Source organism: Cupressus sempervirens, chromosome 2, assembly GCF_028749045.1.
Source record: "Cupressus sempervirens isolate cs-2001-9-10 chromosome 2, ASM2874904v1, whole genome shotgun sequence".
NCBI lineage: Eukaryota > Viridiplantae > Streptophyta > Pinopsida > Cupressales > Cupressaceae > Cupressus > Cupressus sempervirens.
This window is the reverse complement of record NC_143119.1, coordinates 371,464,926-371,482,810: the sequence shown is the minus strand read 5'-3', so window position 1 is coordinate 371,482,810 and position 17,885 is coordinate 371,464,926. Positions and strand designations below refer to the sequence as shown.

The 17,885-nt window shown below is 33.2% G+C and overlaps 1 protein-coding gene across 1 annotated transcript; it reads left to right on the top strand.

Moving 5' to 3' along the window:
• The first annotated feature begins 13,333 nt into the window (after window positions 1-13,333).
• On the top strand, window positions 13,334-15,369 carry LOC149572686 (pectinesterase-like). The gene is made up of 2 exons (XM_089813767.1): window positions 13,334-14,339; window positions 14,447-15,369. The coding sequence occupies exons 1-2, from the start codon at window positions 13,376-13,378 to the stop codon at window positions 15,136-15,138; spliced, it is 1,656 nt and encodes a 551-aa protein (XP_089669893.1). The 5' UTR covers window positions 13,334-13,375; the 3' UTR covers window positions 15,139-15,369.
• The last annotated feature ends 2,516 nt before the right edge of the window (window positions 15,370-17,885 follow it).

Here is a 17,885-nt window from a genome sequence, read left to right as displayed (position 1 = left end):
GTGGAGGTTGTTAAGGGACAAGGAGCCAGACACAAAACCCTTCCTTCACCATGGGATTCGGTAACCCAATTTATAGGTTAGTATATTACCTGTGAAGGCTGCTTTAATTTTGTTAATGCACATCATTTACCACTCATGCTTCATTTGAGGATAGGGCAACTGGTTAATCTTCCTTATTATCTGTATTATTCCTTGAAGAGAGCTTGCACTCAGTTTAGGGAAGGTCATGAAAATTCCCTATCACATCATGGTTTAATCAAGCTACTAGTCATACATGGTCTTTAGCTCGAGGAAACCCCCATAGCATGGGATGCATTTATTGACCCTACATATAATGCCCTTCAAACCTAGCAAAGAGAAACTGAAACTATGATTGAGGAACAACCCTCTCCAGACCATGACCCAGAGATAACCCCTATTGCTGAATCTTTGCAAACACCTAAAAAGGGCCTATGAATTTCCTTTAGTACAAAAAAACCCAGCCCCTCTCCAATACATCGTAATCCACCACATGTGCTCTGCTAGCTGCTTAGAAAACCTAGCTAATGTTGCTCAAGCTGCTACAGACACCGAAGTTGAGGTCTTGACCAATAGCTCTAATAAGAAACAAAAAGAAAAAGTGGGTAGGGAACACCATCGTCAAAGCAAACACACAAAGAAACAGAGGAATGCACCATTCATAGAAAGTTTGCTAAATCCTGCTAATGAAGAAGATAATTCTCACAAAGGTGATACTATTGCAGACCAGTGTGACCCTCAAGATGAATTGGAAAATCCGGACACAAACAAGGAAGAAGAAATCCTTGAAAGTCAAGCCAATAAAGAACCTGAATGTGAACCCATAGAACAAATGAGCTTTGATAAAGCTACAGAATCTCCAAAGAACCATCTTGATCAAAACATGAGTTAATAGACACTTGATGCATGAGGTGAATCTGAACCAGGTGTTGTATGGAAAGATGATATAGTGCAAAATACTATCTAGAGGGCTTATGAATAGGATGAGGATCATTTAAAGAAAAATGTGCAAGACAACTCTGAAACACCTCAGAAAGAACCCCTTTTGGGAAGTGCTACAGGAAATACAGAGAGTTCTTGTCACCCGGTGACATCACAATCTTTGATTGTTCCTAATATGCCTCCAAAGGATCTATCGGGTGCCTTTAGTCCTCTTCTTGACCCTATTCCACTGACAATAGCAATACCAGGCATTCCTATGGTTACTGTCAATGAATTTCTACATACTTTTATGCAACTTTAGCAAGAGCTTCAACAATTTAGATCTAGGGTCGTACAACAGGATAACATTAATAGTCCAACTATAGTCCCAAAAGAATCCATGGAGCACCCTGACAGCAATGTTCCACCTGGTTTGTATCCTTTGTTTGCATGAGGACATGCAAATCCTTCAGTTGGGGGAAGATGATGAGTCCTGATAGTGCCCTATTTTTGTTAATCTTTTGCCTCATACATTTCCCACTTCTTTGGCATAAAATTCCCTTTTTGCTAAACTATTTATAGGAAATTAGAATATTTAAGTACTTCTCTAAAGAGGGAAGAATAATTCCTAAAAATTTATTAAGTTTATGAAAATGATATATTGTGATTGATGCTGCTACATGAGCTAAGGAAAACAAGGATGCGTAAGAGTGGAGCCAGTCGTTTGACTGGAGGAACAATTTGAAAATTATAGTTTTGCTATGATATTTTCAGTAAATAGTTTGAATGTTTAAAACAGAACAGTTTTTGGCTATATGTTATTTTGGGCCAAGATCATTTTGTAAAAACAGTTATATGGCCAGTGGCCAAAACAAAGCGGCCAAAACAAATTATCTTCCATATTTAGGCAATAGGCCGTTTTGTCATTCTAGTTTAGTTGATTTGGTTGAAACTTATTAAGTCTATATAAGTGAATGTAAATAGCAAAGACAAATAACACATGATATATGAAAAATACTCTCCTTATATTATCTTTAGAAATTTGGGATATTGAGAATGTGTAGTCTCTGTAGTAGCTAATTTTTAGACATCTCTCACCCTGTGAACCAGAGAAGGGCCCCCTCTTGGGAAGCTTGGTGAGATCACTTTAGTTTATTTTGTGAGTATTTTGTAGTGATTGATTCTTTACGCATCTTTCTATAGATTAATTTGAATGTGTGTATTTACGTATTTCTCAATTATCAGAGTTCATTGATGCCTGTTATTGTTAATCAAAGATTTTATTGCTCGATGAAATAGTTGGCTAAAACATTTGTATTTGTTTCGCTTATCATTGCTTTATCATTGCTTAAATCTCCATCCGTTTGTTAAACCACTTTTTGTCCTATTCACCATATTTCTTGTTGCACTAATCATACTCCCTGTTACTCTTATCATACTTCCTATTGCACTTATTTTATTGCAAATAACTTCCTACCGCCACTAAACCTCTTGTCGCAATCCAAGTAAAATCAGGCCAACCTTTTATTCGGGAAAAACTTTGTAATAGTATTTGTAAAGACATTATAATTAATTAATTAAAGGAGTATTTGTGAATTATTTAGAGGTGTGTTAATAATGCTCATAGTATTCATAAAGACATTGTGTGTAACTATTAAAGTGTGAACGTTAGATTAGAGTTCTTTTTGCAAAAAGTAATCTTAAATGTGTGGAAATTTGAACAGTTCAATTTATTAGCAAGTAGTAATTGCATTCATAAACCTCTTAATTTATTATCCTTAGCCCTTGAGCAAATAGCCATGATATCTCTCATAAGTCTACGATTCATGGATTGACATTCTTAGGGTAATTTTTGATTCAACTATATCCATATAAAGACCATACAATTGAACCTTAGTTTTACCCAACACCATGGGGAAGGTATGATGTGTGATGCTTTTGATTTTGTGGCTAGATGTCTTGAGTGTCAAAGTGAAATGAAAACATCAGCTCATCTAAGAGGAATATTGCAACCATATTTCATTCCATAATGGAAGTGGGAACATATATCTATTAGCTCTATTAAAATTTTTCCTATATCATTGCATCATCATGATGTTGTCATGGTTTCTATGGAGAGACTATCCAATGTAGCTCATTTTTATTGTATGCAACCTTTTTATAATATTTTTTGTGTAGAACATATGTTCATGGAATATATACCCTGGTTGAATGGGATAATTTACATGATCATTACAAATAGAGAACTAATGTTTACCTCAATACTATAGAATTCTATTTAGTATTCTTTTGGCATACATCAAAATCTACTTCCATATACAACCCTAAGACTCATGGTTATATGGAGTGGCTGAATTAGGTTCATAAGTACATGATTCACATGATTATTATTTTATGTATATATGTTTTTAATATAATTGGGTATTTTATATTGGATCATCATGGTATTCCATTTAATTACAATTTATTAAATTAATTGCATTGGGTTTAAATTAGGTTGTTTAATTAGCTTTAATTTATTTGAATTAAAGTGTTTTTTTTTAAAGCAAAGTGACTTTATTTTGTCAAAAAATATTCACCTCTTTTACTTGATAATTTGGGAATTGGATTTTTCTCCAAATCCTACTAGAAGAGATAAATCATTTTTTCTAGATTTAACTCACTTGCCATATATTTGTGGGCATCGGATCACATTCATGGCTGAATTGCTCTACATTTCTAGTGATCTTTATTTTATTTTATTTTTTGTCCCTTTGATATTTTTATTTGGTTTTTGGTTTTCATTATTGTTTGAGTTTTGATTCTTCATACGTATTTTTTTTCTCAATTATATTGTTGAATGTTTGATGTATTTGTGTAGTGGGATGATTTTATGTAATTTTCTCACATATTTTCTTTAATATTTTACCCATTTGGGAACATTTTCTTTAATAAGGATTTTAGAAATAAAAAAATGAAACTAAAGTAAAGTCTTGGTGATCATTTCTTCTTGACTTAATTAAAATTGAATTCTATTGGATAAATGAGTTGTGCATTGAGAATGAGACACTACAACCTACAATTCAAATTCAATACATCATTGCAATGAAATGATGTTGCTAAAGGTTTTTTTGATTGATGATTATGTCTATATATTTCTTCCTACGTGGTTTAGTGTCTATACTTTCCTCCATGTGCGTACATTTTTTTATTGGCTACCTTGCTTTTGGAAGCCAAGTATCTTGTTCTTGATTCATTGATGATTCTTAAATGGTTTTATAGCCCTACAAATGAATATTGTATCCTCAATCATTGTAGGGGCACATTGGTATTGTTGCTTAAAATAAATAAATATTTATATTTGATTTGAATTATTGACAAGTCTCCTTTTTGAAATTCAAGAGTTATTTTCTGGCTTGGCATTTTATAGCTTGTTAGATGTTGTCTAAATTCTTATAAGGAATGTTGAAAAATATGTGTATTTCAGTTTGTGTGTGTGTGTGTGTGTGTGTGTGTGTGTTGGGTTGTGTTGGAACCCTTGTGAGCATGTAAAGACTTCTACTTGTGCACAATTGGGAAACGATCATCATTCTGCAATCATTTCATATACACTGATTTCTAGGTTATGCACGTTAGAAGCAATTGATTTTGTTACACCAAAATATCAATCGATTAAAGTTTGATACAACCACTAGACTTATTTCAGGCTACGAGTTTGTTAAATCACACCAAAAATTATATGAAGGACACTACTAAAATTCTAATAACCTCCATCCCAATATTACTCAACATGCGATGTATGGATTTGAACCTATGAGGTCAAGCTTGGATACCACTTCTTATAAGTAGTGGTTATCATTGCACCAAAAGATTGACCTATTAATGCCCAATATAACCACTAGACTTATAGAAGACACACAAGGCTATGAAATCATGTCACAAATCCTATGAGGGATATTTGTGCACTACCAATTATGCACTTGTTAATTTTTCTTATTGAAAATTAAATAAATACCAATGTATGTTTTACCCAATATTTTGAAGGTTGGTCGACTGGGTATTAAATTTATGCACTCGTTATATATATATATGTGTGTGTGTGTGTGTGTGTGTGTGTGTGTGTGTGTGTGTGTGTGTGTGTGTGTGTGTTGAAATAAGAAAACAAACCAAAATGACATCTTAAGAAAATAATAATCTCAAAGAAATTAACCAACTTCAAATGATATAATACTCAACCATTGATGACATAAATGTCCATTTTAACCTTGTAATAGCTTATCTATTTATAGATTATTGATGAGTCTTTGGAGGTCTTTTCACAAGTTGTAATGTTAGACCCAATTGCTATGATTCATAAGGCACTTGTAATTTGTTTATTTGTTAGGTTAAAGATTAATATAGGCATGGAGAAATAAATGAATTAATTCAACTATTAAAAAATCATTAGTATGTTTGTAACAATGACTATGAAATATAAGACATTAATTACAAACCAAATATCCTACTAAATCAGTTATAGCTATAATGAATTTACTATTTTGTTGTGATCATTAAATTCAATCTCATCATAATGAATTTACTATTTTGTTGTGATCATTAAATTCAATCTCATCATAAGTTCACTCTTTCAGACACAAGTAATAAGAAGACTTCTTTGAGCTATAGTATACACCTTTTTCTTCTTACAAAGAAAAGATCCCTCTTAGCATTCAGAAACAACTTACAAAAAATTCTACTTTAAACAAACATAATTTTCTTATAATGACACAATTTCTAACATCAACAATAGAAAAAAAAAATGCACTTATTGTACTTAATATGAACACATTAGTGATTAGATAGTGTATATGTCCATAGATCTAATTTTTGTATGAAATATCAATGTTTAAAAGTATATATATATATATTTATAGGATATAGTTTAAATAGTTTGGGTATAGGTTCTTGCAATATAATTTTGTATTACTCATTTCCTTTTTGTTAAAATTGCTATGTAAAAATAAATACTAGGATTTATCAATAATGATAATTAATTATATAGATCTTAATTATAATATGTCACGTCTCACCCTAGAACCTTTTCTTTTCTTGCTTATGTGGCCATGTTGACTTGGTTAGATGGGTTAAAGTTTATTAGATAAAAATGAAAGTTAGTATTTTAGATCTCCAAAATTGAAATGATTTAGTTTTCTATGGATGTGCATGTGATATTTCTTTTCGATGATGATGTCATTGATATATGTTTACATGCCATGTTTATATTAGTGATTTAGTTAATGATTACTACTTAATGATGATGTAATTAAGTTGTGATGCATTGATTTCGACTGATATTGACTCTTTGTTATGGTTTTAAGTGTTTGAGTGGATGTAGGGATCATTATGACAGAAGTGTGGTTGAGGTAGAGAAGGCTAGCCTCATGGAAGGGGATGTGTTGGTTGACCGTGCGACCATAGACACGTCACTTAGGATTCATATGGTTGTTTATTTTTACGTTGCATTACTAATGTTAACTTTGAAATATTGGAATGAATTTAGAGATAACATTTGATTTAAATGAGATATTTTGAAATGTGCAAATATAACTTGCTGATGAAAGAGTTCTATTTAATATTAATTTTTTATATATTAGAAAAGCCCTAATTGTGGATAATGTATATAGGACCTTATAAGAGTATTCTTTATTATTATTTTCTTAACAATTGTAAATATATATGTTTTTGGAACAAATTGTTTAAAAAGGGTGTTCTTTTAAAAGACATTTTGGCAAAAACAAAACAAGATATATATTATCATTACACCTAGCTAGTGTCATGCAAACCACATGATATATTCCATTGTTTATAGCGTAAGAGCCAAGGGAGGAAGTTAGGTCAGTTACACACATTGTTTGGGAAGTGTTGTTTTAAAATAGGGTTTTGGGGAAAAACAAAATAACACATAGCCAAGTAGAGTAAGTAGTTACAAAAAAATGAAGAAAACACGTCAGTGGCAATAGGGCATCACAACAAGATTTCTAGGGGTGGCACTCAAAGAAGAGGGTTGTGGGAGTAGATGCAGCAACAAGAGTCTTCAAATCTTAGGTTCCCTTCTTGTTTATACGTTTCCTTTATTTACATTTCACATTGTGTGAGAATATCTTGGAAATCAATTACTTAGTGAGTGATATATATATATATATATATATATATATATATATATATATATATATATATATATATATATATTGTATGCCCCTATTTAAAACTGCAACTTTTTCTTAGATTTGGGTGTGGGTAAATGATATTTGAAAATGCCATGTGCTACCTTGAAATGTTATTGTAGTTATTGATGTTACATTTAAACATTATTGCTGTCACTGTTATTGATATTACATTTAAACATTATTGCTATTAATGTTATTGATATTACATTTAAAAATTATTGCTATCACTATTATTGATGTTACCTTAAATGTTCCTTGCTGGGTTTACTAAAACAAAACATCTGTGAGAAATGGTTGGATTAGAGGGAACATAACTTGTAGTTCTGATAAACATTAATAGATGAGGAAAAAATGTTTTCAGTTAGGCTTTATTAGTTTCCATGAATAAATTTTGGATCTTGAAACTTTAGAGGCAGATTATCAGTTGCGATAAAAAGTCATTCAAAAAGTGTCATGCAAAGTAGTCAGTTTAATACTTGTCACAGAAACTAGTCCTTGTATCTTGCATTTTGGCTATTTCCGTCTCCCTTTTTGGGTCTTCGAGCAACACTCTATGCATTCCAACCAGATTAAAAGTTTCTTAGTTTTTGTTTTTATTGCTTCTTTCCCATTTTTTTAATTCAGTTGAGCTTCCCCTTTATCACAAAGTCTTACTGCAAGAAAACTTCCTAAAAACTTGATGGAATTATATTGTTATGAGTTAAGAAATTTGGAAATGAAATTTTGTTTATTCATTCTTATTTAGAATAGAATCAATCTATTATACCTTCAGTAGTGACAAGAGGTTAGATAATCTATTTTTAAACAGTTGCAATAATGTTACCCACAACTATTGGGTGTGGGTTTATTTAAGGTTTTTGTTGTACTAGTTTCATCTTTTCTAGCATGTTTGTGTACATTTTAAACATGAAGTTTAAAATGAGCTATGTTGTTCCTTCCTAAGCTTTAAGTATGAAATAAGCTTTATACGAAAACTTATTAAGAAATGTAAATTATAGAGCATTTTGGTTTCACAATATCATAAGAAGGGTGGAGTACGCACTCGTGCATGTATGTGGCTTCAACTGTAGTTTTATAATTTTCTAAATGGAATCAAAACAATAAATTTATTTAAGTCTCTTGTTGAGTTGGATACCAATCTTTTACAATATAAGTGACTAAATTCTTGATACAAAAATAGTATTGTTATGATCAACTAAACCATTTACAAATTAAAATCTTGTAGGTTCCAGTGTATTTCATTCTAGTAGTTCTATGATTAACTTGTTCAGTTACAGTATGATTGTATATAGATTTATTAAATTTTTCATTGTCGTTAGCATTTTAGGGTGTATATTCCCTCATGTTTGGGTGTAATGTAGCAATTATGGGACAGATAAGTGGATATCTTCATGTTTAGTTTCCCTATCTGCCAATTCTGTAGAATGGTTACATGCTATTTTTGTTTCTTCTATAGGTAATTCTAGATTTTGAAAGTGCTTGGCCAAGCCATTTTGTTTTCCAGATATTGCATATGTGTTCATGGTTATGCTTATTTGGTTTTGCTACATATGTGTAGATGTGTAGTTTATTTATTTTTATTTCCTAGCTACATTCCATGTTTAGACTACTAGGCACATGGTTGCAATGTAGAAATGTTACATGGTCACACCAGATCCATCCAATCCATCTTGTTTCGAGAAGCTAGGCTTCTTGTGCAAGGGTCAGGGAATTCTTCGTGTCAGGAAGAATCCTAGGGGAGTACTTCACTCCGTGGTTGGCAAAGTTAAAGTGCTTGGGCCACACTTTTGTTAGATTGTGGTGACTGATCAGGAAAGTACTGTACATACTTCATAAATAGTGGGGTTCAGGGCATCGCCCCAAAATTTTTTTTTTTGGGAAGTAGCTGACATGGTAGCTGACATATTATGGCCGACATATGGCCGACATGTTATAACCCTAAAGCGGTTTAATACTTGTATAAAAAGGGCTTAGGGTTGGGTATTTTTCATATGTGGTGATACGAAATTGGTTCTTGCAGCGGTATTGAGCTGTAAGGGATTACGGATTGTAATCAGGTTGTAATCACTGGATTGTAATAAGATCAGACTTGCTGTTTGGTGGACGTAGCCCAGGGATTGGCTGAACCACGTTAAATCTTGGTGCCTTGTGTTCATTTCTGTGCGTTCTATTATTTTTCTGTTATTGGTTATATTTGCATGTAGTTTTTATTTCTGTCCGTGGTTTATCCTAACAACTTTCGTCTCAAGAAGTAGGTGGGGGACATACTACAACTTTGGAGATTGGATTCATTGAAGAACACAATGGAAATGCCATCTCAGTTTGATTGTTTTGCTCGTCATTTGAGATGTACTTAATACGTCATTGTATCTCAAGCTATGAATAGCTAGAAAGATGATGCTCAAAATTGAAAATACATGTAATTGTTGTATGTTTGATCAACAAATTATAAATTATATGTAACTATTGAAATGTCGTAAGTTGGATCAGCAATCTGTAATGATGTATGTCATAACATGGATGTATGTATGAGAAATTGATGATCAACAATTTAATGATGTATTCATAATCTTTTGTTAATGAATAGTTTTGACTTTTCCACTTTAATGATATTGGTTCTCTTCCACATTTTCTGGTTGATGATGATGTAGCACAGTTAGTCTAGGACTGGTTCTTTACATAACAACAAGTTTTGTCTAACAACTATTTGAAGAATTCTTGTTAAGCATATTTTTAATGCATTTTCAGTCCATGAACATTGAAGATAACTCTATTTAGAAGTTTGGGGTAGAAAAGATAGGTAGAATTGATGGATTCTGTGGTGCTAAAGAATAATGTTACTATTTGGAGGGTTCTAGAGAAGGAGGTGCCCCTTTCATCAAGAAGATTCATGGCTAAGATCCCATTTTTTTTTTTGAAATCTTTGCTAAGAGGGTGAAAGGAAGGGAAATATTCCATTTTTGGGAAGATTGTGGAAATTGATGAAAACATTGTCACTAAGGTTACAATATTTCCCATGGATGGTCTAAAACTCTTCAAAGACAAAAAGTACTCTTATGCACAGTTGAAATATTTCAAAAAATGGAGGAGGAAAGGGAAATTTTGGTTAGGGTTTCTAAGAGAAGTTGCAGGATGTCCAAGATCAACACTATTTTGAGGGACTTTGAATGTTATAAAGCAATTTATTACACACTTGATGAGTAGTTTAGCAAGGCTTTTAAGAACCATTTGTTAAGAATATAGCTTCATTGAGATTGAAGCATTCTTATTATTACTACTATGAATTAAAATATGTTAATGAATATATATATATATGGCTGTACATCTGTTATTAAGATTTCATAAATCTGAATTTAGATGTCTCTAGAAAAGATCTATAATATTAACACCATTTTGTCATCCTTAACTGATTTAGACATAAGAAGAGGATATATATTTTCTTCTATCCACTTTTTTCTTATAATGCTAGCATTAGGATCAAAAGAAAAGATCTAATAGGAACCTTTTTATTTATGAGGATATTGTTTCTTTAATCTATGGAGATGTGAAATGTTTACATGTCCTTCCATTTTGTCCCCAATTTCTATTATAAATGAGGATTAAGTATTAAGGTCAATTTTTTTTAGGATGAGAAGTGGAATACAAAAATAGAGGAAGGGGACTCTAAGTCTAGCTCTAAATAGATAAAAATGAAGACTACAAATATAGCCTTGATTTCTATTAAAGGGATTCATAGTGGTAAAGAATTTAATATATCCCTTCTTTACGTGGATCTAGAAAGAAAAAATGTTAAAGGGAAGAAAAAGGAAAAAATGGTTTCCTCTTTTCCTACTTACAAAAAGAAGAATGTTAAAGGTAAGAATATTAATGTTTCCCCAATGGTGAAAAAAAGGAAAAGCCTAGATTTCCTCTTGATATAAATGCTGATTCTCCCTAGTTTAAGTATGATTGGGAAGTTTTCGATGATATTCTTTCTATAGCCTAAAATGGTATGTCAATTTGTTTAGATTGATGATGTGGGTTATCTATGAAATCATAGAAATTGAGATTAAAAAAAGAGCCATTAGCAATAAAAATGAGATATTAGAGGTTGATGATATTGACAAGAACATAAGGCATGATAAAAAGGAGACAAAGTTGTTTAATGAAGACAAGAAGAATTTTCTAGTCGACTATCTACACAAAATTTGTGGATGCCATAGAAAAGCTAGGGAAAGATTAAGTAGAGTAAAGAAAAACTAAATAAATTAAATGATTCCTTGTAGTCTACCTTGAATATCAGCCATAGGGTCAAAAAGAATACAACTGATAGAATGAATACTATGGTGTGAAATTTAGAGAATATGTAACCAAAAAATTGGTGGTAGACTTCCAAATGGATAAAGATAAAGGCCAAGATGAGTACTCTAGTCCTAGCAAGAGAACTAGATGGAATTTGAATAGAAAAGATAAAAAGCTTCGATAACACATTCAAGAGATGAAGAAAGTAGCAATAAAAATTAATCATCTTGAGTTAGGAGTCATAGATAATTTGAAAATTCTTCTTTAGATTCCCGCCCTATCCTAGATTTTTTTGCCTCTTGTTTTGTTTTTTTACTATCTTTTTGTTGTCAATTTCTATGCTACATTTAGTGAGATTTTTTTTAGTTTGTTGCCTATATTATTCAATTTGCTTGTTAATGCTTTATTTGTTAAGGTTTACTATGAAAGTATTTCAAGTCTCTTCAAAATCTATTTTTACCACAATTAAAAATAACTACTCAACTTAAATTTTTACATCTAATAATACTATTAAATATTGATATGATTATACTTATAAATTATTCTATTTAGATAGATTGATATTTTCAATAATTATAAAATAATTGATTACTATTATGAAAAATAAATAAATTAGAGACAAGAGCCTACAACACAATAGTAACTTGTTAGTCTCTTATACGAGATGTCTTAGGTTTGAGTCTACTCAAATTTATCACATAATCATAATTAATTTCAATAAATAATAATTAATCTAGAATTCAATCTATTATCTATCAAAATGAATAAATATATAAATATAAAAATTATATAATTTATCTAATACTTATATATGAATTTTTAATTAAAATTTATAAACCTCATCCCCATTTAACATTCTATAACACAATGAACTGATGATTATTTTCTCACTTCGTTAATTTAACATTCTATAACACAATGAACTGATGATTATTTTCTCACTTTGTTAATTTAACGAACCAGTCATCCAATTTTGACTACTTTTAATTTCAAAAACAACCTATAACAGAACATTAATAATTAATTATTTCAATTCCATACCGACTTATTTGAATTATCCCGAATATATTTATAGACAGAAGTACGGGGGAATATTTACAAGATGAGAATATTTGCAAGCTGTCTCGACTGAAACTACACACTAACCTATCGATATATTCGTGGCGATCCAAATGTCACACACTAGTGGTGGAAGTGGAATATTTCATGAGGTTTATCATTTATCTCCGGATGTTTAGACCTTCGGGTCGCCGGCGAATTCCTCTGTTTGACCTAAAAATAGCAGAGTTTCTGGACATATCAAACACGTACAAGTTTTATTATATTATTAAAAGTATCTTTCTTAGTTGAATCTATCCATATGTGTCGGTGGAGTCTAATCGTATGGAATTAGGAAACGCGCAGACAAGAAATTAATGGTGCCTGCCTGTTCCCAGCAAAAAATTCAAATAAATACAAAAACGTTAGGTGGATCTTGAATTGACACTGATTTGCTAAAGAATCCTTTTCAGAAATATAGCAAACGATTTCCGCTGTGGTTTAATTAATCCAACAAATTATTCGACCTAAGAGAAGTTCACGAAATTTCCAGGAAGGCCCAGCTGATTTCACGATTTATTCCCAAACACGACTGACGTTTTGAATTTTATTAAAAGTTAAAAATAACGATGCACATCATCCGAATGAAGACGTTGTAGGGCTCAATAGATGAAATTTGTCCAATGTCTATGCCGGCATCAAAACGGCAATTTACTGTCATTTGAAAACTGTTATCTTAAATTCTGCCGTGATTTACAAAGATACAGTGATATATATATGATAAGGATGGGTCCATAGGCTTACGTGAAGAGGCCCCTGCTGTAGGGACTCTCTTTGACTTTATGCCATCTCCGACCCCTATAACTATCACCCCCTCTCTGTGTTAAACCACACAATACAGTTCAAACAGGTTTTCCGTGGTTGAACTCGTGATGGCTCCTAAGCAGCTTATTCTCATGATCGCGCTGATATTCCTTTCATTTTGTGAAAGTGAAGGCGCCACTAGTGTTGAGTCTGCTTGCGAGTTGGCTCCGGATCGTAAATTCTGCGAGTCCAGTCTGTATGCAAATTCGAAAGCAGCACAAGTGAGTCCTAAAGATATGGGCGAAGCGGCTATAAAGAAGAGCATAGCCGAAGCAACTCGTCTTTGGCAACTCATTCCGGCCGCGTCCGGCGACTCTCAGAAGAGTCGAGCCATACAAGATTGTCGCCAAATGTACGATCTTGCTGTCGACTATTTGACGGACGGTTTGTCGGAACTCTCTCAAACGTCCGTTGAACGGAGACAAGCTGTGGACATTCAGAGTTACTTGAGTGCGGCCCTGACGAACCAGGTCACCTGCCTCGACGGCCTCAAAGAGGCAAACGTCGACCTCCGATCGTATTCTTTCCCCGATCGCATATCCAACTGCTCGCGCTCTGTTAGTACTTGTCTTGCTCTCGTCAGAAAGTATTGGAGCGGCACGGGCTCTGCCAATACATCGTCCAACAATCGACGCCTCTTGTCTGACAAACGCCATTTCCGTGGCTCGGACGATGGGTTCTTGTCTGAGTATGGATCGGTCGAAAAAGGGTTTCCATCGTGGGTTTCTCAGAGGGAAAGAAGATTGCTTCTCCAAACTGCACAAGGAGTCACCTTAACCGGCAACGTTGTGACGGTGGCGCAGAATGGTAGTGGTAATTACACCACCATTACCGCGGCCGTTAATGCTGCTACCAATAAGAGCGCAGACAGGTACGTGATCTATGTTACTGCCGGAGTTTACGAGGAATATGTAGAGATTCCGAAAAGCAAGTATAATATAATGCTGATCGGTGATGGAAAAGATGTGACGGTGATTACCGGGAATAAAAGCGTTGTGGATGGATGGACTACGTTTAACTCTGCTACACTTTGTAAGTTACTAAGCAATTTCTCTCTCTCCTCTTTTATCTTTTTGTCAGAGACTGTTGTTATTGGTTTTAACTGGTATGCTAAAATTGGGGAATTGAAATGTACGCAGCCGCGGTGGGGAAAGGGTTTATTGCTAGGGACCTGACGATTGAGAACACGGCAGGAGCAGTGAAGCACCAGGCGGTTGCTCTCCGAGTGGGAGCAGATCTCTCTGTTTTCTACCGCTGCAGTTTCAAGGGATACCAAGACACTCTCTACGCTCACTCCCTCCGCCAATTCTACAGAGAATGCGACATCTACGGCACTGTCGATTTCATCTTCGGCAACGCTGCAGTGGTTTTCCAGGACTGCACTCTTCTTGCACGGCAACCCATGGAGAACCAGAAGAATATGTATACTGCTCAAGGCAGAACGGACCCCAATCAGAACACTGGAACGTCCATTCACAACTGTAATGTTACTGCTGCGCCGGATCTGGTCCCTGTGATCAGCTCTTTCCCCACGTACCTTGGTAGGCCGTGGAAGGAGTACTCTCGTACTGTTTACTTGCAGTCTTATCTCGACAGTTTAATCCAGCCAGCAGGGTGGTTAGAATGGTCTGGAGACTTTGCCCTGAGTACTTTATATTATGGGGAATATGACAACAACGGGCCAGGGGCAGGTACTTCAGGAAGAGTTACATGGGCTGGTTATCATGTGATGGACATCACTGATGCTCTAAATTTCACTGTCACTTCATTCATTGCTGGCGACACATGGTTACCAGCAACATCGGTATCTTTCACTGGAGGCTTGTCTTAAAGCATGAATTCTCATCTACATTCCTCTTCCCAATCATCCCACAGATCAACCAACGAATCCACCACCACCTCTCTTTGCTACGTTTTCAAAATATTTATTGATTCCATTTAAGAGCATCACTTAAAAGGCTGACCTGTTTAAAGTGCTTTATGAGTTCGCTTGGCACATTATGGTCACTTTGTACTTTAGCAATATAACTATTCTACAAATTATGTTATGGTTTAAATCTCAGATGAGTTTTATAAGACTTTGGTCTTGATTAATTTTTGTTTGGCGTCTATAATTTTTATTTTTATTTTTGAGAGTTTCTTTATGGAGACTCAGGATTCTTTTTCTAATTAATAAAAAGACATAAGTTATTATTTTTACTAATTTACATTTTCTTTTGTAAATCTAGACAACTTTCTTTATTTCTTGAGATATATGCGTAGTTTAATGACATGAATAAAGTTGAAATTAAAAATCTAAAATTACAAAATAAAATAAGATTTGTATATTAAATTATATATAAAAAATATTTTATATCTTATATCATTATATAAATAAACAAGTATTTAAAAAATGATGATTAAGACTAAAAAATATTTATACTCCTATTAGAAATTAATATTTTTATAATTCTTTATATTTTAATAAAGAATATAAATACAAATACAAATGAATTAATTATATTCTTGATATTTAATCATATCTTCCTTCACTGCCATTTTGCTTCAAATATTTGGAGACAAGTTTTTCAAATATGGGACCTTTCTTGTGCAATCTGTTAATCAATTATGAACTTTGTTCTTTAGTGGAGATCACCGCATGAAATTTGTGTCTTGAAATTTCTTGGTGCATATATTTTCCCACATGTGGGCTGGTGAATATGGAAATAATGCAATAATGATATTTAGGGAAAGGTATCTTTAGTCTAAAATGTGACGATGATATTTGTAAGATCTTTAAATGAAAACTTAATATTTTGAATATTTCTATGAGAGATAAAGGGAAGGTTAATTGTAAGAACCATGAATACAAGGTTAGAGAGGCTTGACAAGTCAAATTGGGTAATGATAAACCACAATAATGGTAGAGGGTAGTGAAGTGATAAGGGATGATAATGGAAACTTAATTTTGGTTGTGTCAATCTCCTTGGATAGCCATAGCAACCACATAGCTAAATCCATAGGTGCCTTCCATTGGTACTAATTTGGCCCAACAACATAATTTTAAGCATGGTTGGAGGGAGACTCAAAGTATATAACTCAATGTTTCAAGGGTAAGAATTTAATACCTCATAGAACAAAGAAACTTTGATTAATAGATCATAGGAGGTAAGATATTCATTTGATAAATGCCATATTTTGGGCATCTTTTAATAGAGGTAAAGATGCTTGTTTAATACTATGGAAACATAGGTATAATTAGCAATGGGAGTCTTATGTGGAAGGTTGGGGATGGTTTGGAGACTAACATCACCACCCTCTTTTATTATGGGATAATCTGCCACAAAGGTTTAAGAAGAATTAGCAAGTAATGAAATCTATGTCCATCATAATGTGGTATGTTAAATTTCCTCTTTGATAGAACAAACACCTTATTATTGAATGTTAAAGATTCAACGAGAGTGTAGTACCATTATCACTCATACACTTTTGGGGAAATTTGGGTCCTAGCCTAGTTACTTCTCTCTAATTAATTTCTTTAATTCCTTTGTTGCTTCTTAATGCCATAGTATGGTTGATTTCAAAATGTGTATTGACAAATATAGATTGGAGCCCTTGAACCATGACAAATTAGATAAATCAACATGACTACCAAGTGCATTGTGAAGAGAGAAGGTTTGGTCTCATACCTTAAAAGGTTGCATGATTGGAATAAGAAAGTGATGAAGTTTTTTTTGAGAATTGGAAGGATGGTTGCATCTCATTGCATGAGAGAAAGATAGCTATAGATGAGAAGATAATTGTAGAGACGATGAGGTTATGCATGGAGGAAATAAACTTTTATAGAGATCATAATTACCTTGAACACAACAGGAAAATTTTGAGCACAACTAATATAGATACTACAATTTTTGGATCATAAAGACAATTTGAAGGAAATGATTAAAGATAATTATGTAATATTTAACCCCCTATGACTAATTTATAGAGGCATTTGGCCACTATTTTGTGTTAATGAATCATTATAGGAATCATATTGGGGTTTCTCTCCTCTACTATTTTTTGTCCTCTCTTACTAGGAGAATGAATGATTATAGTTCCTTCTAATTTTATTATGTCTCACAGGGGGAGGATACTGGTGTGATTAAATCTAGTGGTGATTTAGTAGGGGATGAGTAGTTAGATATAAGGGAGGAAGAGTTTAACTCAACCAAAAAACCTAAAAGGGAGGTTAAACCTTAATAGGATGCTAAAGGCCCTATTACTAAGGGAAAGGGCAAGTGAAAAAAATCAATTTTTTCTAGATCTACTTTTATTCTGATAACAAGGATACGAGTAAGGCAACCCTTCCTCCTGATTCTCAAAAAGATGAAAGATAATAGGGTTTTTTTTTTTGGAAAGCATTTAAATAATTGTGCATCCCCTTCTTTTCCCTTCTCATCTTATCCCCACCCCTCCCATGCTTTTGGAAATAATATCTTAGGGATGTGGGTGAGATTTGTGCTATGCCCAGGCTAGAGAACCTTATGTTAGCTAGAGACACTTATCTTAATAGCTTCTATGTCGTCATTGATGAAAACCACACATAATTCTGAAACT